This window comes from Myotis lucifugus, unplaced genomic scaffold (genome assembly GCF_000147115.1).
Source record: "Myotis lucifugus unplaced genomic scaffold, Myoluc2.0 scaffold_294, whole genome shotgun sequence".
Taxonomy (NCBI): domain Eukaryota; kingdom Metazoa; phylum Chordata; class Mammalia; order Chiroptera; family Vespertilionidae; genus Myotis; species Myotis lucifugus.
The window spans coordinates 1,184,733-1,208,612 of NW_005871342.1; the positions used below are offsets into that span (position 1 = coordinate 1,184,733).

The 23,880-nt window shown below is 37.5% G+C and overlaps 1 protein-coding gene across 4 annotated transcripts in view; it reads left to right on the plus strand.

The window, feature by feature from the left end:
• Positions 1 to 23,880, plus strand: part of STK3 (serine/threonine kinase 3) — a 208,760-nt gene that overhangs the window by 117,656 nt on the left and 67,224 nt on the right. For all 4 annotated transcript variants that reach the window (XM_006099988.2, XM_014465437.2, XM_023763619.1 and 1 more), the window contains 2 exons: positions 3,831 to 3,956; positions 19,078 to 19,270. In XM_006099988.2, coding sequence (XP_006100050.1) covers positions 3,831 to 3,956; positions 19,078 to 19,270 — 319 coding nt within the window. The remainder of the gene's footprint in view (positions 1 to 3,830; positions 3,957 to 19,077; positions 19,271 to 23,880) is intronic.

Here is a 23,880-nt window from a genome sequence, read left to right on the forward strand (position 1 = left end):
TGGAACTCACAGCTATGTTTTTCCTCAAGTCCCACAGTCCCTAGCCAGTTTGCTGCCTTCTCCCCATTTTTTCAGAGTTTTCCTATGTTTGTTTTATATACAATGTCCAGGGTTCTAGCTGCACTTTAATGGAGAGGTATAGGGAATTGTCTTTAGTTCTGCCTTTTGATTATGTTATTCTTGATATATTTTTATGTTTGACTAAAATTTTATTGTCTGTCTTTGACTTTTAACCCAAGTTTTTTCAGTACGCCTCTTGAGGAAACCTGAGTTGGATTTATTTAAGTGTATGTCTCATGTAGAAAGCATGCAGTTGAATTTATCTTATGAACTCAGTGTCTTTTAGTAACTAAAATACTACTTAATAGAAATTCAACCCATTTATTTACAGTAGTATATGCAAATAACATTTTAATCACAATTGACATTTTTTTTTTGCCAAATTGTTTTCTCTGGTGTTTCTTGTTGTCATTTTTTAATGTTGCCTTGCATTTTTTTATTTTACCACCTGTTACTTTAAAGTATTCTTTAAGAATCTGCCAGTATGTCTGATAAAACTTCTCTTCTGACTGTTGAGAATGCTCAAATAATATGGCCTTGTTCTTCCAATAGCCTTTTAACTTTATTAGCCAGTTCCTCTTTGTTGGTCAAAATAACATTGGTAGTGGTTATGTAGAAAAAACACACGAGTACAAATGAAATCAGACATATCGAGGATTCAAGATTAAGAACGTTAAACACTATAGACGAATGGTAGCAAGCACTGGGTAGTCAGTTCACACTTAACTGCACAAAAGTGAAAATTTGCAGTAGACTGGATGAACCATGTATGTGCTTTGGCATTTCTTAAAGGTAACACTGTGGCTTGGAGGATTGGCTCATAATTTCCCCTGAAAAGATAAGGCATAATACAATTTGAGGTTTCTGTACTCTTTAAAAGAGATATAATTCTATTGTTTCCCAGTTTTTGCAGTGTTGGTCTTCTTCTACTGTTAGTATATATAGTGACTAAATCCTTCTTAAGAGTACTTTCATCAGATTCACTTTTCTCCATTGTGGCATCTGTTTTTTTAACCTAGGTTCTAATAATTCACACCTTTATTATTACAGTTTCTCCTCCCTCTGTTTTTCTTTTAAAGGCTCAGTGAGGACATGTTTCTATTGATTTTACTGAGAGAGGAAAGGGGGGGGGGTAGAGAGAGTGAGAGAAAGAGAGGGAGAGAGAGAGAGAGAGAGAGAGAGACAGACATCGATTGCTTTCTTATGTGCTCCAACTGGGGATCAAACCCCCAACTCAGGTATGTGCCTGTGACCCTTCAGTGCATCGGATGACACTACAACCAACTGAGCCACACCAGCCAGGGCTCTCCTCACTCTATTTTGTTTCTACATTGTACTGCAGGATTATGCTATCAAAGACATTCTTTTCCTTATATTATTCTCTTGTTTATATAATTAAAATGGCTCTCAAACAAAATTCAGGCATTTCATCCTAAGCATGTATGCTTCTTGCCCCACTATTGCTTGTATCTAAATTCACATAACACCATTTCTCTAAATGTTTCTGTCTTGACAAGACAGATTTTCCTACTGTGTTCTAACATACACTCCCTGTCTTGGTGTGTTTGTGCATATTGTTCATATTTTCCTCCTCCCTAAAATGATCTATTTATTTTGAATGAGGCATCTGAGATTGTCTTACCTATTCATCTCTTAATTGTATAGGCTATGCCAACCCATCATAAATGTAACTTGTATGTCACATTTTAATTTTTTTGTATGTGTTTGTGTTTTATTCCTTATTTTAGATAAGTTTCTTAAGGGCAAAGAACATATCTTCAGGTGTGTGTGTGTGTGTGTGTGTGTGTGTGTGTGTGTGTATGACCTTCCATCAGTGTTTCTCAAAAATGTTCAGTGTAGGGCTGGAGTTCCTTCCTTGTTGTTCCACCATTGTCTAGGTCATTATCTTTGTCTGCTCTCCAGCTTGGCAGAAAGAAGAGAAGTCATGGAAGAGTGCACACAGTGTTTTAAGGCCCAGGTTAGGAAGTGGAGCACACCATCAAGATTTCCATTCCGTTTTGTTCCATTCCATTCTGTTCCGTTCCGTTCCGTTCCATTCCGTTCCCAGAACTTAGTCTCCTAGCCACAGCCAGCTGAGTGGGGGACTAAGAAAGGTAGGATCTAGCTGGGCTACTGAGCACCTAGCCACAACTCTATTTTGGTGGAACCAGGAGTCTACCATAGCTATGTTAATGGAACTCAAGTTATCTGGTGATTAGTCTATAACTGTTATAAAATAATTTATTAGTTCTTTGCTATTGATTCTATTATTTCTGTAATCTGGTCAATTCTTGCTCATACTTTCCTCAAATGATATATGTTCACCATTTTAAAGCCTCTTCCACATATCTGTAATTTCTTCTTTAGCACTAAAATTGTTTTGTCTTTGAGAATATTTTTGTGTTCTTTATTAAATAACTCAGCTTTTACCTGGGTCTATTTACTGACAGTTAATTATGAAAATTACATTTTGAAGCTGTATTGCCTCCAAATAAGATAATCTTTCCCAATTATACTTTTAATCTTACCCTCTATTTCTCTCACAGTCTTCCCACTCAATAAAAAATCATCAAAAATACAGGTCTGTTCTGGTGGTTTCTGTTCTGTTTACCAGATTTGTAATAAATTCAGATATTTTTGTTAAATTAGGGTAGAATAAAAAAATGAAAAGTTATTTTTATATATTATAGATATGAAACAATATTCATGTTCTGAAAACATTTTATTGCCATTTTTTTCCTCCATTGGGAATGATTACATTTTCAATACCTAATAAAATAGAAAATATGTAAAAGAAGTAAGAAAATAGTTGCCTTCTTTTGACCACTTATTCTGGCTGTCAGCTTATTAAGGTTAATTAAAATCTGTAACTAATACATAATTTTATTTTTATATGTAATGTAATCACCAATTCTTTAAAAAAAATTTTATCTTTTTTCCAACCTACTCTAAACTCCCTTTGGATAATTATATCTATGAGGTAGTTTTCATTAATGTAGTTTTACTAACAGGATTGCATTTTTGTGTTTGTGCTTTAATGGTTTTTAAAAACAAGTAAACCAAAAAGTAAAATTTTATTTCTAAAGCAGCTGACTTATTCTATGTTTTTAAAAAATTTTTGTTAATCCTGAACCAAGGATATTTTTTTCCAGTCATTTTGAGAGAGAGTGGAAGGGAAAGGGTTGGGGGGGGGGGGGGGGAGAGAAAGAAAGAGATGTGAGAGAGGCACGTTGATCAGTTGCCTCCCAAATGTGCCCCAACTGGGGTGTGGGTTCAAACCTGCAACCCAGGCAAAATCCCTTGACTGGAAATTGAAACTACAACCCTTCCGCATGCAGGCTGGTGCTTTAACCATTGTACTACACTGGTTAGGGCAATATTCTCTATTTTTAATAATATATTTTTATTGATTTCAGAGAGGAAGGGAGAGGGAAGATAGATAGAAACATCAATGATGAGAGAGGATCATTGATTGGCTGCCTCCTGCGCGCCTCTTCCTGGGGATCAAGCCCCCTACTGGGGATTGGCCAGGCATGTGCCCTTGACCGGAATTGAACATGGGACCCTTCAGTCCTCAGGCTGACACTCTATCCACTGAGCCAAACCAGCTAGGGCAGTATTCTCTATTCTTAACCTATACATTTAATTCTGGATGAAAGAACAATCATTGAAGATCCTGGTTTGCATTTATTTACATGTTGTTTTAACATTTTTTAGATATAATTCAGATAAATATTTTAAAATTATACCTTTGAATCTTACTTTTCTAGCATCCTTTTATCAAGAATGCAAAGCCTGTATCGATTTTAAGAGACCTGATTGCAGAAGCTATGGAGATCAAAGCTAAAAGACATGAAGAACAGCAGCGAGAATTGGAAGAGGAGGAAGAAAATTCGGTTCGTAATTACCCTCAAAAAATTGATCTTTTTCTTCTGAGTCATTTTTCTATAATTTTTTTCTTTATATCAATAGCACTTACTGTTTCATTATACAAATGAGGTACTCTTCATTAAATCTCAAAATATGCTTAGTTTGCATTAAATATTTATTATCTTTTTCTGATATCTTAAGAATTAGTGATTAGTGGCTTATGAGGTATGCACAGTATCTAGGAGTGCCACACTAGAAGATGAGTTACTAGAGAAGCAGGAGGGACATTTAAGGAACTAGTTTTTTCCATTTACAGTGCATTTTAAAAACAAAACTGGAGAGGAAGCAAGATTATAACTAGGATTTTTACTTTTAAGTTTTCATGTTCCTTTATTAATACTTTAATCTCACTATTCAGTCAAATATTTATTAGTACTTTTAAAAGTAAACAATATTGTCTTAGCAGTTATACAATTTCTGATAAGGTTATGTCAAATTTGAGATAGAAGTATTGATTGCAAACTGAAATTCTTTAAAAAGGAATTGATTACTTGTTTTCTCTAATTTCCCCCTTATTAAACCATAATTAAAAAAAAAAAATCCCTACTCAGTATTACATAGTCACAACCATGTAAACACACAATATATTGTGATTGTATATTCTTTTTGTGATTTCTATAGCTACTAATTTTCTTAGCTTTTATACTGTTGTTTGTTGTTAATTTTTCTATGTACCTATTACTAATTTTTTCTCAAAGGCTACATCTCCACATTCTCTGCAGGAGCTGTAAACTCCTCTTTCAAACACAGAACATTTATTAGTGTTATACTTTTTCCTTGACTCATTCTTTAGCCTCTGTCCTCCTCTAACCTGAACTGATTGCTTTCTAGTCTTGAGCAGCTGTCATCCCCAATACTTCCCTTCAACATTATCCTAGGAATTCCTTTTTCTTCTCTTGTGTAATGGATCCCCTGTTTCCTGGATCATGTCTTTCTCATTTTACTTCCTTATTTTGATTAACTATTTTTCCCAGGAGCTTCCCAACATGAGCAGTTTTTTTTTCAGGCCTTATATTTCTGACTTTGTCTCAGTTCTACCTTTACTGTTGATTGAGTATAAAATTCTGGTTGCCAGAGGAGGAGAGGGTTGGAGGACTGGGTGTAAAAGCAGAAGAGGTTAAGAATACTAATTGGTAGTTACAAAATAGTCATGAGGATGTATAGTACAGCATAGGGAATGTAGTCAGCAATATTGTGATTACTGTGTATGGTTCCAGGTGGGTATTGGAAATATTAGAGGGAACACTTTGTAAAGTATATGATTGTCTAACCATGATGCTGTACACCTGATGCCAATCCTATCTAATAAAGAGGGAATATGCTAATTGACCCTCATGCTGTCCCAAAGATGGTGGTGCCCACAGCCAATAAGGAGGGAATATGCTAATTGACCTGCCCTCAAAGATGGCAGCGCCCACAGCCAATAAGGAGGGAATATGCTAATTGACTGCCCCGCCCTCAAAGATGGTTGCGCCCACAGCCACAAGATGGCGGCGCTCAGTCTTAGTCCTGCCTGGGCGGCACGCGCGCGGCAATGCCGAGTCCATCCCGCGCGCCTGCCTACAGAGTCCCCCAGTCCCCTCAGCCCCCCAACTGCCCAGGGCCAGCTCAAGGCACAAGCAAGCCTCAGATGGCGGCCGCCCAGCCACCCAGGGCCGCCCGAGGCTCAGATAACCAGGACCGGCCGAGGCTTACACTGCCAGCATTGGCAGCAGCAGAGGTGTGATGGGGCATCGCCTTCCCCTGATCGCTGGGTCACCTCCCGCCCTTGAGGGCTCCTGGACTGTGAGAGGGGGCAGACCAGGCTGAGGGACACCCCCTCCAGTGCATGAATTTTCATGCACCGGGCCTCTAGTATATAATAATATTAAAAGTAGACTAATTGAAAAATAAAATAATATTAAGAAAAAAATTCTGGGTATAAAGTTCTGCATTAATGTTCCCCTAACATTTTGAAAGCCTTGGTATATTTTCTAACTTACCAGTATTGGTGATGACAAGACAGATGATATTCTGATGCCTAATCCTTTTAATATTTTATGGAAGTTTTTTAGATCTTCACTTTCTCCCTGTTATTTAAAATTTTCATGCTGATGTGCCTTGGTGGAGATCTTTCTCTATTCATTGTGTGGAGTGTCTTTTGGCCAATTTAAATTTGTGTAATAGGTGTCCTGTAGGGCCCAGTGGCTCAGCCTCCCTAGTCACCTGAGCTGGGCACTCTAGGTTGTCCCTGTGTAGGCTGTGTACACAGTCTTGTTGTAGTTGAGCCTTTATTGGCGTCACTGGGAGGAGTTGTCGTCACTGGGAGGAATTGGCCTCCAGGCCAGTTGGCTGTGAGGACCAGCTGTGTCTACAATAGAAGAGCTTATATGCAGGAGACACCCCTATGAAGCAGGACTTGCTTCAGTGGGACTTTGGTGCTCACTGAGTCTGTCCCTTGAGTGTGTTGCTTGTAGATGTGTAGAGTTGTAATATGTTATGGTCGAAGCTGTTCACCAGGTGACTGGCTCTGGGGCCTCTAGGGGAGGTCCAAAGTCAGCCATTGCCTGAGGCCACCCGGCAGGAGCTACAGAGAGATATCTGCAGATGGCTGCTATTTGTATTGGGCTAGGAAGTGCCCAGGAAAAGCCCAGCTGTGAAGCAAGTCAGGCTGGTATTAGTGCTGGGTCTTGGGCCTTTTATTGATAGCTTTGGGGTATGCTGATTCCAGCTGCTGCTTGTTTAAGAGATTTTAGCAAAGCCTGAAGCCTGAGTCAGGACAGGCCATTCTTATGGAAAAGCAGCTGCAAACAGCTTGGGTGGGGCAGCAAATTGAATGGGGCAAGGTCTCAGGAAATCACCAGGGTGGAGCAAACAATGTGGGCCATGCTGATGGAAACTCAGATATGGCTGCCAGTCAGCTCTGTGATGGGGGAGGTTCTGCCTCAGGAACAATCACCCCTGTGAGCACCCCTGTCTGGGAGAAAGCTGCCCCCATGTTCCTGCCCCAATGTCAAACAGTCCAGTTCCTCACTGTATGTCCCTGGATTACTCCAAAGCCATTGCCTGGCGGTGGGGCTTGGAGGAATCGGGACCGTGTAAGTTCGTATGCTGGACCATTAAAAAGTACACCTGGGACTCTAGCAGTCTTAAAATTGGATTCTGTGAGTCTTCAAATTTTATTCTTCTTATTCAGTATTGTGTTAACTGTTCTAGGTATTTTGCTTTTCTATATAATCTTTAGAATAATTTTGTCCACATTTACAAATTAGCTTGTTGGAATTTTTATTGGGATTGAATTGAATCTATACATTAAATTAGGAAGAAATTATATTGAGTCTTCCAATCCATGAACATGGAATGTATTTATTTAGAGCTTTGATTTCTTTCTTCAGTGCACATAGATTCTGTACACATAATGTTAGACCTAAATGTGTTTTAGTGCTATTAAAAATGTTTTTCTATTACAAATTCTAATTATTTATTGCTGGTATTTAGAAAGCAAATGATTTTTTTTTATATTGCCCTTATATCCTGTGACCTTGCTATACTCATTATTTCCAGGAGTTTTGGGGTAGATTCTTTGAAATTTTCTACTTTCATGTTATCTATGAATAAAGGTAGTTTTATTTCTTTCCAATTTTTATAACTTATTTTTCTCTTGTTTTACTGCACTCTAGATTTCAATTTCCTTCTAACTTTAATATGTTTCTGTATCTTCACTACGTTTTTCATTCTCCCTGTTTCAGAGGATATACCTTTTTTCCATTCATAAAAATTTGTACAGAAGAAAAATAAGACATGGTATTTGCCTGCAAAAAGATTGCAGTCTAGTGGGGAAGGCTACAAATGAACTGATACCTGATCAAAGTGCAGCATGATAGTACTGTGATAGAGATATGCATAAAGAGCAGGACTTCTTTTATTGCCCCTTGATTTCCAACTTCCTACTCCCTTAAAAGGCCCCTCTCTGATTGCCTTTTCAGTCAGTCATGTTATCCCTTTCTTCTAGGGCCTTACTCCTCAGCCTAAAAATGTAGTTGTATTTTGACCATTAAAAAAAAGGGAACAAATCAGCAACAATATGTTCTCAACCGAACTTCTCGATAGAATAGCCAGAGACTTTGTTTCTTCTCCACATACTGTGCTGTGCCTGAAACACTCCAGCAGCTCTCTTTCTAGGGCAGCTTTCTGAGTGAGATGAGATCACGTCAACATTGGTTTAATTTGAGGCACCCATGGGTCATCCACATCATGTTGTGTAGCAGGCAGTTGACTATGCAAGTTTGAATCACAAGGGAGAACTCAGACAATTAGAGAAACAGCAGGTTTTCTGCAGCTAATAGAGAAACCATCAGCAAAGATGGGATTGCTCAAAAAGTTTTTAAAGAAAAGCATAGGTTCTGCATTTTCCTAGACTACTTACTTAACCCTCATTTTCCTGCTTAACTCATCCTTCAGGAGTCATCCTCGTCATTGACTCCTCTGGAAAGGGAGACCTTCCCTAATGCTCCTCCACGTCCAGTTAGGCCAGTGCCCACCCTGCTCCCTTAAGAAAGTATTTATCTCACTGTATTTTATTTTCTACTTTCTAACTCCACCAAACTGTACATTTCTTAAGGACAAATATTATATCTTAGCACATTGCCTGGCATACAATAAGTGTTTACATATAAATACTTAATTGATACTTATTGAATCAATAAATGTATGTATAAAATTGCTTTATAATAGGTTTTACTTTACCCCTTATTATTTAGTACTAGAGGCCTGGTGCACAAATTCGTGCAAGGGTGGGGCCCCTCCGCCTGGTTAGTGATCAGGGCTGATCGGGGCTGTCTCACCCAGTCCTGATCGGGGCCCATTGGTGCCAGCCGGTGGGGGGAGGGGCCATGGGAGGTTGGCCGGCTGTGTGAGGTTGGCTGTGGGAATGCACTGACCAGCAGGGGGCACTCCTGTGTTGAGTATCTGCCCCCTGGTGGTCAGTGCGTGTCATAGCGACTGGTTGTTCTGCTGTTTGGTCAATTTCCACATTAGCCTTTTATTATATAGGAGGATAGTGCCATAAGAGTATCATCAACATAGGATGTATTTGCATTTTAAAATAATAAGGTGTGTAATGAATAGTATGTGAAATATTTGATCAGCTGTGCTTAAATCAAACATGTGATAAGTAAAGCGTGTCCCCAAAAATGCATACACCTTTAGTAGCTGATAGCTCAGTTGATGTTTCTTTCTTTTCAGATTTAATCCATTGGAATTAATAATTACTCAAAGTGTATATACATTTTTGGAGGGACACCTTGTATTTGGTTTGGGGGCAATTTTTTGTTGTTGTTATTGTTGCCTTGACACTCCTCTGCTCCAGAATTTCATTTGTATCATGAATTTCAGTAGTGTAAACTGCATGTTAAAATTAATATTGGTAGTTTATTGTGCTTCAATTGTATGTTTTGGAAACTGACTTCTTAAAGTCATTTTATATTATAATTTCTAAGTTTATGCAAGTGATATTTCTTTTGCTAAGTATATATTAAAGTTTCTGCTTGCTATTAAGAGTTATCATAATGGAACAGAAAAGGAGTAAGAGAAAGAAAGAATAAGAAAAAGAAATTGTTTTCAAAGATAAATTAGCCCTTAGTTATATTTGCTCTAGGAACATAAGGTTATAATTATAAATCTTTTTATATAAATGCAGTTTAGAATGCAGTGATAAAGTAATATGAATATTTGATATTTCCTATTACTGAATATAAGCAACATGCCCCTAGAAACATAGATACTGCTTAGTTAAAAATAGAATTTAATGTGCCTCATTAGTGTGGCTCAGCGGTTGAGGGTCAACCTATGAACCAGGAGGTTAACAGTTTGATTCCCAGTCAGGACATGTGCCCGGATTTCGAGCTCAATACCCAGTAGAGGGCATGCAGGAGGCAGCCAATTGATGCTTCTCATCATTGATGTTTCTCTCTCTCTCCCTCTCCCTTCCTCTCTGAAATCAATAAAAATATATTTTAAACATATTTCTGTTTTACTCATTGACAGTGGTGATGGCATTTTAAACTATATCCTATTCCTAGGATATGTTTATTGATTTTTAGATAGAGAGGAAGATTATACATATATATATATATATATATATATATATATATATAGAGAGAGAGAGAGAGAGAGAGAGAGAGAGAGAGAGAGAAATAGCGATGTGAAAGAATCACTGATCAGTTGCCTCCCGTATGTACCCCAACCTAGGCATGTGCCCTGACCAGGAATCAAACCCACAACCTTTTGGTGTATAGGGCAATGCTCCAACCAGCTGAGCCACCTGGCCAAAGCTAAAATATGTCAGTTTTTTTTAAAGTCATTGTCCACTAGTCAATTTCTTAAAGGTACTGATATGTTAGTAAATGTAATAATCTGTTTTGTGAACCAGTTTTATCTATGTAAGTCTCCAATTGATTTGTCCTAGTCTTTTGTCTTTGGTGCCCTCTTGTGGATTTTTTTATAAACTTCTTGTAACAACAGTTTTTAAAGGTGTTACTTTTATTTTAAAATACTTGATTTTTATAATTTTCTTTATATTTTGTTAATCTTTTGACAAGCCTTTGGCTGTGAGAGGAAAAAAAAGTCATGTTTAAGGTTGCTTTTACTTTTAATTTACTCTGTTGTATATCAATATTGTGCACATGGGATGTAGGATAATCTTTTGTTCGGAAACTTTTAATATAATGCCAAGAACTTGTGCAGTCTTGCTCCATTGAGCCTCTGAAGTCCTGCCCACACGCCTTCTCACCATTTAGGCTTGTTGTACTGATGAACAAGTCTTTTATGACTCTTGGAGATCCTGAAAGCTTTGATGGAACTTTAAAACATGCCTGTGAACATGCAAAGGCATTAGGATCTATGAAAGCTGAAATTTCTGTTTGATAGGGACAGGTATGTCAAAGACAGCAGCTGAGTAAGCTCTTATGCTGCTTTTGCAGTGGAATAGAAGGACCACCTACTTATAACAATGAAAAGAAAGTTCATTCTTTGTACAGATTTTCAGATACTGCAAATCTTAGTAATTTTTAATTGGTAGATAATTTATTTGCTTTCAGCCTGTCAAACATTGAAGCATTGCTTAATAATTATCTGCTTATTAAGCAGTTAATTATCTGCTCTAATTACTTAAGAGCAAGTATTTGAAGGAGAATACTTGTGATGTTTTCTCAGTACTTCTGAGCTCAGTTTGGCTTGAATATGATACTGAGACCAGAGTTTACCAGTTGACCCTACTGTGGGCCTTTCACTTGTAACAGAGAAACAATAGATACTACAGGGTGTATTGATAACAGGGCAATGGAGTCAATGCTATCCTTTACCATATGTGGAAACAGAATTTGGGTCAGGCAATAGTTTCACTTTGCTTTTAGAGAGAGTGTTTTTACTTTAATGGTACATAGGGCTCATCCATGTTGTGAAAAATACAAGCAAATGTGCAATAGGACCCTTTGATTTTTGCCTTTTTTACTTCAATAATTGAAATTCATTTATTGACACAGGCTAGCATGTTAACATAATCAGCAACCCCTGATTTAGTGATGCACAAGGAGAGAAGTAAAAGATTCCTGGCACGGTTTTCCCCAATTTTATGCTCACTTCCTTGAAGTTGCATTGCACATGCTGTGCTGATCTATTTGACTCTTTCATCACAAATTAATAATCATTTCTCAGTGCCTTTATTATACTAGTATGCTGAAGTAGCAAATTTCATTAAGTCATTTTTTCATTACAAATAATTGGCATTATCTATTTTGTTTTCTGTCGTCATCATTTCAAATTAGAATCTTTTACAATTTTCTCTTTAGAGTCAGTTTGGTCTCTTTAGGTTCATAATATTGGAGTTATCTTTGATCCATTATATTTGAGTGTCCAGCAAGTTTCTAGAATATTTTGATTCTTTCATGATTTCTTTCAGATCTGACTTGTCATTTCTGTTTCTATGTGACCTTTCTTAGTATAGGCTCTAATTACTTCAAATCTGTATTTGAATAACCTTCTGATTCCAGTCTTTTTGTCTCCAGTCTTCTTCTCTAATTCATCCTTTAGTTTCCCAGGTTCCTATCACTCCTCTGCCAAGCAATTTATGCTGCTTCCCACTGTTTAAAGCACTCTATAAGCTGTAGGCCATCCCTTAATGCAACCAAACTTACTGTTTTCCATTCTAGCTAGACTATTTCTACCTTTGTGTTTGTTATCTTTTTTAAATCTAGAATGTTATTTATTTATTTTATTTAGCAAGGCAAATATCTTTGCTCTAGAATGTTATTTTTAAAAATCTACTCTTTTCTGTCTTTCTCCTAGAAATCTTTATCTTAGAAAGATCCAGCTTTCTAAGGGGACTAACGTAATTCTTAGTAGCAAGGGAATCTCAATTCTGTTGTGTCTTGTTTCTACCCATTCTCAGTAACTTGTTTATTTTTTTATTTTTTAAAATGTATTTTATTGATTTTTTACAGAGAGGAAGGGAGAGGGATAGAGAGTTAGAAACATCAATCAGCTGCCTCCTGCACACCCCCTGCTGGGGATGTGCCCGCAACCAAGGTATGTGCCCTTGACTGGAATCAAACCTGGGACCCTTCAGTCCGCAGGCCGACGCTCTATCCACTGTGCCAACCGGCTAGGGCAGTAACTTATTTATTAATTGTTTATCTTTTGGATTGTGAGCTCAAGTTTAGCTGGATTTTATCTCCGAATGATGTGAGTTCTGGGTTAAAGGATGAGTATGAATCCATGTAGTGTAGGTTTTTGTTTCCATCAGCCCTCGGGATGTTTCGGTACTGGGACTGCTTTAGGTTAATTTCTCATATGGGGTCTATCCACATAGACCACGAGGATAATGTTAGAAAGCCCAAACCCATGCCTGTACATTCTAAAGGGAAGCACCATCACCAGTCCACTCCTCCTCATCTTTACCTATAGCCCATGTGAGACAGACAAGTTTGCATGTCATCTTCTTCACCTCTGAGTACATTTTTTTCCTGTTCATCTTTTCACTGACGATATAGACCTTCAAGAGTCCCAATCTTTAACAGGGGTTTCAGTTCTATGTTAGAGAGAACCCCAAAATGTGTTTCTTGTTCCCCTTTATCCACTAAAACAGATACCCCATCATCACAGGCCCCTAAGGCAGCCCTCAGGTCAGATTTAGTTTATTTTCACTCTGATTTCCAGTTGTTTGGGGCCCGTGGGGATTCCCTCAATATATTAAAAGCTCTGTGATGCATTTATAGCATGTTTGTTATGTTTGCTGTCAGTGCCATCCCTGATTAGCACCTCTAAGAGGTTTTAAATAATCTGGACAGACTGTAATATTGCTACTTTTTGTATAACTGGTTCACTTATATATCTTACACATTCATTTTTTTCCTGAAAATAATTTTTTTCATGCTATAGCAGAATGCATACTCCTTAGAATTGTTTAGTTGAATGAAAGCCATGAAAATCACTGCTTTATACCATTGAGCTTCAACCTTTTTAATCTCATGGCACACATAAACTAATTGCTAAAATTCACAGCACACCAAAAAATGTTATATTTTTTGCCAATCTTACAAAAAAGTAGGTATAATTTTGATTGATTTACAAAAAAATAATAATAGCAAATACTTCCTATTTTTTGCTCCAAAGTGACTTTTTAAAAAGTCAGGAGCCTATACTTGTATATAAATAAGGATTTCTGTTGCCAAGAATTAACCAGTTAGACACAACCTTATTATGCAACACAACCAATAAGATACAACTCTATTATATGACCTATATATTTATGGTTCAAGATAGGGCATTTAACCCGGCTGTCATGGCTCAGTGGTTGAGCATTGACCTATGAACCAGGAGGTCACGGTTCGATTCCCAGTCAGGGCACATGCCTGGGTTGTGGGCTTGGTCCCCATTAGGGAGGCATGTAGGAGGCAACGGATCAATGATTCTCTCTCATCATTAATGTTTATCTCTCCCTCTCTGAAATCAATAAAATATATATTATATTTTTAGAAAAGACAGGGCATTCACACCAGATGGCTATTGTTGTGTTGGCTGTTGTCAATTCTAATTTAACAGTCAAAGGGAAAAGAGGTCAGTGCCCCTGACTAAATACCCAGGTATTGCATGTTTTAAAAATTCTTGTGGCACATTGGTTGAAAATTGCTCTCTATACTGATAATGTCCTGTTATGTATTGCATTGGCAATGCAGATATATTTAATATTATTTCAGGAAGAGAAATAAAATAATAAGAATTTTTTCAATGATAAAGATACCTATTTAAGAATAGTTGAACAATCTCAATGTTGCAAATGACAAATGCTTTCTAAAACATTTGTGTTCATATCCTTAAAATCAGACAAGTAGTAGTTGCCAATCCTTTAAGGTAGTAGGTATTGCAAATGTAAAGATACCTAATGTAGTCTCTGATTATTTCTCAGACTGTTGTAGCATAAATCTGTCTTAGCAATGGAGTAGGATTTCCTAATAATGTTTTCAAATATTTGTATTCCATGTGGATTTTATGATTCATAACCTGGATTATCATCAGTACTCTGTTTTGCATTCCTGGCACATGATGACCACTGATTGAAAATGCTATTGTATTCCTTACTGGAATTGGCTGCTTTCTACAGTGGGAAGCATCTGTTCTGCAGACCTTTTTCTATGAAGTATCAACATGTTTTTCTTCTGCTTTTCTTCTGTGAGGAATAACAGAGTACATATAAATGAAGTATAGCTTTAGAAAAACTTTGTAAATATATATTTTATTATAAAAAGTAAAAAGTATCAAATGAATTTTTAACAATAATGTATAATATCAAGTTTTTCAGAATTAATGATTTTCAAAAAGTAGAAAGTGTTGCTGAAGAGTTTTTAATACCATCACCAAATGAGTTTTCTAATTTAATACAATCCAGTTCTCGTTCCATCTGGACTTCATTAATTACTGTTTGAGTGCCATTGTCTCATTAGTGAATTGAGTGCTCACTTTTTTTCATTGCTATTTTTTTTTTACTGACAATTTGTAAATTAGATTAGCATCCTTTAGCAAAGTGACTATGCAAGTAAAAATATGCCCTGGCTAGTGTGGCTCAGATTAGAGTGTCACCTTACACACCAAAGGGTCTCAGGTTTGATTCCTGGTCAAGGGCACGTACCTGAGTTGCAGGTTTAATTCCCCAGATCAGGTGTGTGGGAGTTAACCAATCGATGTATTTCTCACACTGATGTTTCTCTCTCTCTTTCTCTCTTGTCTTCCTCCCCTTTACCCTTCTCTCCCCTCTCTCTCAAAAATTCAATGGGAAAAAAATACATCCTCAAGTGAGGATTAACAAAATAATAATAAACAGTAAAGCAATCATTCCCTACTTGATTCAGTGTTTTTATAATTTTATAGATTATCTAAGCCAATTGTGTGAATCCAGAGGTACAGGTTTCATTATCCCTCTGTATATTCATCTCTAATATAGAACATAGGAAGACTCAAAGTATTATTTCACACCAACCAGATGTTATGTTTCTTGTTAAGTTTAATGGTCACAGCACTGAATCTTATAAGGATAAAAGACAATGACTCACACATATAAAAATAGATTTAGTGTTTTGGGAATAAACTGGTTGTAACCACGATAAAATATTAATCCAACAGTAGATTTTTTAAAAGAACTGATAGAATATCCAACTTTTCCCTCCCTCCCTTATTCACTTACTCCCTCTTCAGTGGGATCTACTGGGAAGAGTAAATCCCAACTTTTTGTAAAATTCGCTTTTTGAACAAGTACAAATCAGTTTATTTATGTATGTTAGTTTCTTCATCTCTTTTTTTATTAAATATTTTTTATTGATTTCAGAGATGAAGAGAGAGGGAGAGATAGAAACATTGATGATGAGAGAGAATCATTAATCAGCACCTCCTACATACTATATACTGGGTATTGAACCTGCAACCCGGGCATGTGTCCTGACCGGGAATGGAGTTGTGATTTCCTAGTTTATAGGTCAACGCTCAACCACTTAGCCACGCTGGCCTGACGTTTTTTCATCTCTTAACTTAGCAAAATGAAAAGTGCTCTAGCTAACCTGTAATATAAATTAAATTAGACTTGAGAAATTCTGTAGATAACTTAAAAGCCTTATTCAGTTGGAAATTAGATCTTGGGCTTTCGAATTAGAATGACCTGGTTAGAATCCTTGCTCCTCCACTTATTTGTTGTATGACCTTGGATAAATTATTAGACCCATTTAAACTTCAGGTGTATTATTTGTACAATGGGGATAATAATATCTCACAGGATTAATAAGAGGGTACAATGGGAGTAGCCTACAATAAATCCTTAGCATAGTGTTAATAACTCATTGATGATGACTATTTTAATCATTGTTAGATTAATGATTAAATGTAATTCTAGTTAATAGCATTATTTTCTTCCCAAAGTTTCTTCAGTAGTCATTCTATGTTTTAAAATAATAAGTAGGTTTAAATAAAGCCCTACACTAGAACCTTACATGGCATTGTCCTTGGTCCTGTGTTTTAGCACCACCTCAAAGTGAGGGCTTTACCATTCATTTAATAGATTATGTAATTAGACTAAGGCTTTGTACTGGATACCAGGAATATAACTGTTAACAAGATCTGGTTACTACCCTTATAGATTTTAGAGACTAATGGGAGATTTGGACAAGTCAGATGTACAGACAACTACAGTTTTGTGTCATAAGTGTATGATCAGCAAAAGCACAAGGTGCTATGGCAGTATAAAAGTGTGACACCTAATTCAGTCTCTCGTTTTTGAGCTGAGTAGTTCTATTGTGAGAAAGAAGTTGTACTATAACGTACCCACTCAAATTTATTTACATATGTTACATACCTAGTCTACTCATCCTTCAAAACCTAGGTTAAAGGCAGCCTCCTCTGTAAGGCTTTCTTCACTTATTAAAGGCAGAGCCAGAGGCTCTATTCTTGATACTCCCATTGTACTTGCCAACACTTTTCTTACAGCACTTAGAATACCTTGTAATTTATTGATCTCAATGCCTGGTTCATGACTTAACATGTAAATGTGCAATAAATGTTCATTGAATAAACTAATGAGTGAAAAGATAAATTGATTCATTCATTAAATAAATTTTTTGTCAAATACCTACTGTGTGCCAGGTGTTCATCAGTGAAAAAGAAATATTCTGCCTTTATTAACCTTACATTCTAGTGGTGGAGAAACCAGGTTCGGGCTATAAAGAATAGAGAAGGATAAAGAATGATGGAGACTTCAATTTTAGATTGGTGGTCAGAAAAGCTGCACTACGGCAGTAACATCTAAGGAGAGACTTGATTTAAGTAAAGGATTGAGCTGGTGTGGAAGGGTATTCTGGGCTGAGAGACAAGCCAACTTAAAGGCTGGAGGAGGAACATGCTTAGAATGCTCAAGAAACAGCAAACAAGGCCAGCATGGCTGGAACTTGATGAGTGAGAAGGAATGTGATAGGAGATGGGGTTGGCAGATATTACTGGGCTGGATCACATTTGGCTATGACAGAGATTTTGGATATTATTCTAAGTGTGATGGGAAGCCAAATGCAGTGTTTTGAGCAGGAGAGTAACACGATGTGATTTGTCTTTTGAAAGGATCAATCTGCCTTTTGTGTGGGAGACTAAAGAGGGCAAGAGTTGGAAGCAGTGAAAACTGTTAGGAGGCTGTTTTAATAAGCCAAATGGGAGAAGATCGTGGCTTTGAGTAGGAATGACCAAATAATTTGTATGGGACTCTGGGAATAGGAGCTGGTGACATAGCTGTTAAAATTGTAAGCCTGTGCCTCTTAAGCATGCAAGTAGGTCAAAATTTAAATGTAACTAAGTACATGTATTTAGTGAAATAATGGACTAAAATGAAGGAACTAGTTTTTTAGTTCAAGTTCTAAGGTTTTTATTTGGTTTTGTTTTCAGCTCTACTAAATAGGTGTGTGGCCTTGGGAAAATCTCTTACTTTCTGTGGGCCTCAGTTTTTTTCAGATATAAAATGAAGGTTTGAATTATTAAACGTTCCTGAGTTTATAATTCTATGAAAAAGTAAATATATAATGTTTTCTGTATAACGGGATACTGAATGAAACACTTGAGTAAAGTCAGAAGTACTGTAAGGCATTCTTATCTATATGATACTTATGTTTATAAAGGATTTTACACAGTTACAATATGAGATCATAAATTTAAATGTAAAAGTGTGTAATGCAGATTATAAATTCTACAAAAGATTGGAAAGAGGGTAATTAGTAAAGACTGAATTAGCCATGAAGGTAATACTTACTTGATCTGGGACTAGGTATGATTTAGTTAAAATGAATAGAGAAGAAAGAGAATTCTGGGTAGAGAAGAAGGCATGAGCAGAGAGGGAGACAGAATGAGCACAGCATGATAGGAGTTTTTGGCAGTTAGGGACTCAGGTTGAACTTTGGGAAAATAGGACTCATAGTGAGAGAAAGTAGAATAGAAGTTACCAGGTATTGGGGGAAGGGCAGACTGGGGAGTTATTTTTTAAAGGGTACAGAGTTTCTCTTTGGTATGATGAAAAAGTTCTGGGTGTAGTGAAATTGGTGTAGGTGATGATTGCACAACACTATGAATGTACTCATTGTCACAGAACTATATACTGAAAAATGATTAAAATGTTAAATTTTATGTTACGTATATCACAATTTTTTCAAAAGCTAATTGCTTTTGTATAAGGTTATAAATTTTATTATAGCTGTTATAATAAGCGTCAACATGTTGTCTTTAATGTGCTCTCTTTAATTTGTTTATTTTGTCACTATATTCTTTGCTATGCATTTGTTGATAATTTACATATTTCGACCCTTATTTTAAAAATAGCTAGCAGCCTTCTATTTCATCAATTTCTATTGAGATAGCTTTAATTACCCAAAGCTTAGGTTCTTTTGGATAACTTTGACTCTTATGATAACATTTGTATGTGTATCCTTATATTAAAATTAGTAGTAATAGTATTTTTCATGATTAAAAATATGTTGAGAATTAAGAAATCCAGCTGTCTTAGAAAAGCCTTCCTTCACTGCAGTGTTTTCCTTGCAGGATGAAGATGAGCTGGACTCCCACACCATGGTGAAGACCAGCTCGGAATGTGTGGGCACCATGAGGGCCACAAGCACCATGAGTGAAGGGGCTCAGACCATGATTGAGCATAACAGCACGATGTTAGAGTCTGACCTGGGGACCATGGTGATAAACAGTGAGGACGAAGAAGAAGAAGATGGAACTATGAAAAGTATGTGGCTTTTTTCCATTGAATATTAATTTTCTATTTTGAAAGTATATGTCCATAGAAACCAGGATAGTTCTGTATTACTTTTTATAGCCAACGTGGAAACTTTTGTTTCTCTGCTTTATTTAACACTAGTAAATTTTAAAAATAATTTTTTTAAGATAGCAGAAAGCAGCACATCTCTAGTTTAGGATTATGGAACTTTTTTGTTGAAGAATGCTTACCCATAATTTAATTTGTATAAAAGATAGTGTTTTTATTTACTTTTCCAATAAAAAAAAAGTGGATCAAAAATTCTGTTCCAGTAAATACAACCTAATATTATTTCCTGTTGCCTAAATGATCAGTTAAACTGCACAGTGACACAAGGGTGCAAGTTAGAGGAAATAGGGCCAATGTGGGACAAAAAGAAACATTAGAAATAAGGCTCAAGCAACAGGGATATTCATGCATGAAATTCAGTTCAGTGCATATTTACTACCGCTTGTCATGTGTGAGGCACAGTGCCAGGGGTGCTGCGGGGGCTAAAATGACGATTAAGACATTCTCTCTGATGTCTGTTACTTCCAGAGTGGTGAAGATAAAGTCTCACAGACTAGCACTTCTTTATATTTATATATGTGTGTATATATGTGTGTGTGTGTATATTTGCCATATTGTGAACCATGGGAGGCGAGGGGTAATGAATTTTCTATATCCCACAACTGGTGGGTCTTCTGAGACTTTGCTCTGGAAAGCAGCCTAAGACTTGGGTTTCCTGAAATTCCTAGCCAGGCTTCTGACTAGGAGAGGTTTTCTGCACCCCTAACATGCTTACCCAGCTGCACTGGATGGTCTTGTGGCCTCCAAAGCCAGCTAGTGTTGTGGTACAAGTCCTGTGCCCTGTAGATCAAGAAGACTTTATGAGATATTTTATGTCATTTTTCTACACGCTGATACAAGTTTTTAGTTAGACCTTCTTACTTTTAGCAGACATTTAGATGGTCACTGAGTGCTTTCTTGTATCTCTAGTGAGCTACTGAGCTCCCTATGAAACTGCATAAACAGCTTTTCCATGCAGTCATATAGCTGGTCATCAGCATATAAAAGTTATTAAAAAAACATAAGTCTTTATGGAATCTAATTCATGTTAGAATGTTATGTTTCAAGGAAGAGATATGTGATGACAATTTATCAGACATTAAATTACATCACAGATTTCCATATATTTTGTGTAGTGACTTTTAGCTCTGATAGCCACAGAAATCATTCACTAGATGTTATAATTTTATATCCTAAGTATGATTTTTTTGAAAATCATATTGAAATTTCATTTCAATATGTTCATGTTTATATGATCATATTATTGAGATCTTATTGAAAGCCCACATTTAAGTTGATCAGATAGTGGTTTATATAGTTGCAGTTGTTTTATGTACTTCTGCAAATTTTAAATCCCATGAGTCAGCTGTGAGTGTATTTTAAGTTTTTCCAGTTTAGACATTATTCTGTAATGTTCCCCAAAATCCATTAATGTGACCCCCAGGGATTGTCATACTGTAGTATAGCAGCAGTAAAAAAGGTGAAGAAGTTACTGAGGCTGAACTTTTCCTGAAACCACATAATTACTTTTTGCTTTTCCTTAGGATCTAAATCTTTTTTAAAACTTAGATTCATTGGTATGAGTTCTCAGGTTATGTCCACAGTCAAAGCCTCATTTGCTAATGTGTCCTTACTATTGTTGTGCCCTAAAAAGATCATAGCAGTGCCCTGGCCGGGTGGCTGAGCTGGTTGGAGCTTAGTCTTGTATACCAAAAAAAGGCTACGGGTTCAATTCCCAGTTGGGGCACATGGCATATGAAATTACAAACCTGTTTTCCTTACTTCTGGAAAAGTGTGTTGATTTGACTCTAGGAAGCAAAATCATTAAAAGATCTTTTGAAGGAAAGTGGGCAAAAGTGACAAAAAATATTTAGAATTTGATCTGTTGTTTTTTTTTAAATGGAATGTGAGTGCACTTTCCCTTTCCACTGAGGAGTCTCCTGACTGAGCTGAAACACCAAAGGTGTCTCCCCAGAGCAGAGTGGAGCAGACGCATAGCACTGAGCAGACCGGCACAGAGCAGAGCTGTCACTCTGGAGAGGGTCCTGCCCCCAGGGCCTCCTGGCCCCAGGGCTGCTCTATAGTCATGCTGTTTTCACCGCCTTGCTGTATCCCTGCGTAAAGTTTCCTTCACCACACCCGAACTTGCGGATTCTTGTTGGCGTTGATTTGGTGCCAATGACCATTGGTTGATAAATCTAAAAAATGTATTTTTAAAAAACCAATAGCTAACACTTAATAAAATATTAATATATTTCCTTCTAAAACAAATGGCATGGACCTGGGGGCATATCCCAAGAAGAGCTCCCCAAATCTGTTTTCAGCAGTGACAGCATTACTTCTGCCCTCCCCTCCCATTCTTCCCATTCACATCTCTCTCAGGCCTCCTCATTATCCATGTATGGGCAGGATTCAGCTGGGTAACCAAGATCTTTCACAATCTGGCAACAGCAAGTGTTTACACAGAGATCTCTACGTTATCCAGATTGGTGAGTGTCAGGGAGAATTATGAATGGTTAACAGTGGGTATAAGTAGATTGATTGTCTTTAAGTAAATCAACATTTAAGAGTTTTTGTCCTGAAAGAGAGTAGATTAGGCTCAGGTCAAGGAATCCATAGTCATCAAATTGATGAGATAGTAGAGGTTATTTCTTTGTGGGTGACTCTGGGAAAGCAGTCATTTCAGCAAAGAGAAGACCGGGGCCTTTTACCCTGTTCAGCTCAGATCTACGCAGCTCTGTCTCTGTGGTATAGTTTCTGATCTTAGAGAGCAGGGCCTGGATTGGGAGCTGCAGTTGCGCTGAGAGGACTATCTTTGGTTGGTTTCAGATGAAGCGCCACACTCTCCAGTAAGGTTACAAGCTAGTTTCATGGCTTTAGCTACTCTCTTCCTTCTATCCTTACCGCCTCTACCCTATTGGTCTTCTTTCCTCCCTCTCTGGCAAATGTGACCATGGACCAATCTATTTGTCCATCTTCTGTGCATCTTCACTGTGGCTGCTGAGTGACACTCTCACATGTGTACAGATGACGACCACCAGTTCTTGGCCTTCACTCACACCCATTTGGGCCCTCAGAATGTTCCTGTAGGCCCATGTCTCTCTGCTCAGTTCTTTCCCATGCTACACAGTGGCTGCTTTAGACCTTCACTAAATCTCTCCCTGCCGCCTCTCCTCTCAGTTTCAGTAGATTACCTTGCTTCCTACTTACAGGAAAAACTGAAATGTTATCACGTGAGAGTTAGAGAAGCTGTGCAGGTGTTTCAACCGTGGACTTTGGAGTAAGATAGGAAAATTAGAGTCGTTCTTAACCTCTCTTTTTCTTCACCCCATCATTGAATCAACATCAAGCCTCATGCTTCCTAATTGATCCCCTGCCTCCAGTCTTAGTCCCCTACTCTATACAGATCTCATCATTTCTTTTTTGCTTTTGGCCCTCTGGTGACTCCCCATTGCTCTTAGTGTAAAGCCCAACATGGGTTAAAAGGCAGTATATTCTCTGCTCTCTGTTTACTGTTCTGTTCTCAGGTCTCACTATTCTTCTTCTAGCTCCTCAGCTCTTAAAATGCTCATCCTTACCTTTGGGATTTTATGTGCCCAAATCCCTTTATTTTGCACTGCCCAGTACCTCCCTTTGTTTAGATTCCTGCTTCCTTGGCTAATTCTCAGGCTCAGTTAACACATTAAGCGCCCTGTCAATCACCAGTGACTGACACTATACTTCCTGTCCGGAAGACAAAACAGGCTGGCGCTTAACGTGTTAAGAGGTTTGCTTCCTCTACTGACCCAGGTTAGGGATGGGTGCCCCTCCCATAGGCAACCATCTCACTTCATGCTTTTACTCTGAATAGCAATTGTCACACTGTATTATAATTCCCTATTTCTGTATGATTATCTGTTTATTCCCCACTGTATTCCCAGTGCTTAATACAATACCTAGCACAGTAGTAAGAGTTCATTAAATATTTTCTGAACAAATGATGCGGTGTAGTGGAAAGAGCCAGGAATTTAAAGTCAGACCACTTTTAATTGTGTGTGACTTAATGTTTTCTCAGGTTCAGTGATGTATATTTGTCTGCGTATGTAAGTGTGGATTAATTTAGATAAATACATTTAGCACCTAGCAGCGTGCTTTAAATACAGCAGGTTAATAAAGATTAATCTTTACCTGATACCCTGTCAGTTTGTCCTTCCAACAACTTGGAAAGCTGGAGCATCCAGAGAGCCAGCCGTGCTTCCCACACAGCCAGGGAGGCCTGCTCTTCCTGGGACTGGAGACCCGCGCCAGTGAACAGCTCTGTTCTTTTCCCAAGGCAAACTCTTGCTCCAACCTTTCCCTGTCTCCTGCAACACCTTGCTCTTTATTCAGTCAGATAGCCAGAGGGGACTCTAGAGACATTGGTGATCTCTAGAATGAACAGATTAGCACAAGCATAAATATGAATGATTTGAATGGCATGGTAAAGACACTCAGCTGATCTGACATCTCCCGAAATGCTCAGTCGTGTGTATTGTGATAAGTTGCAGGTGGGA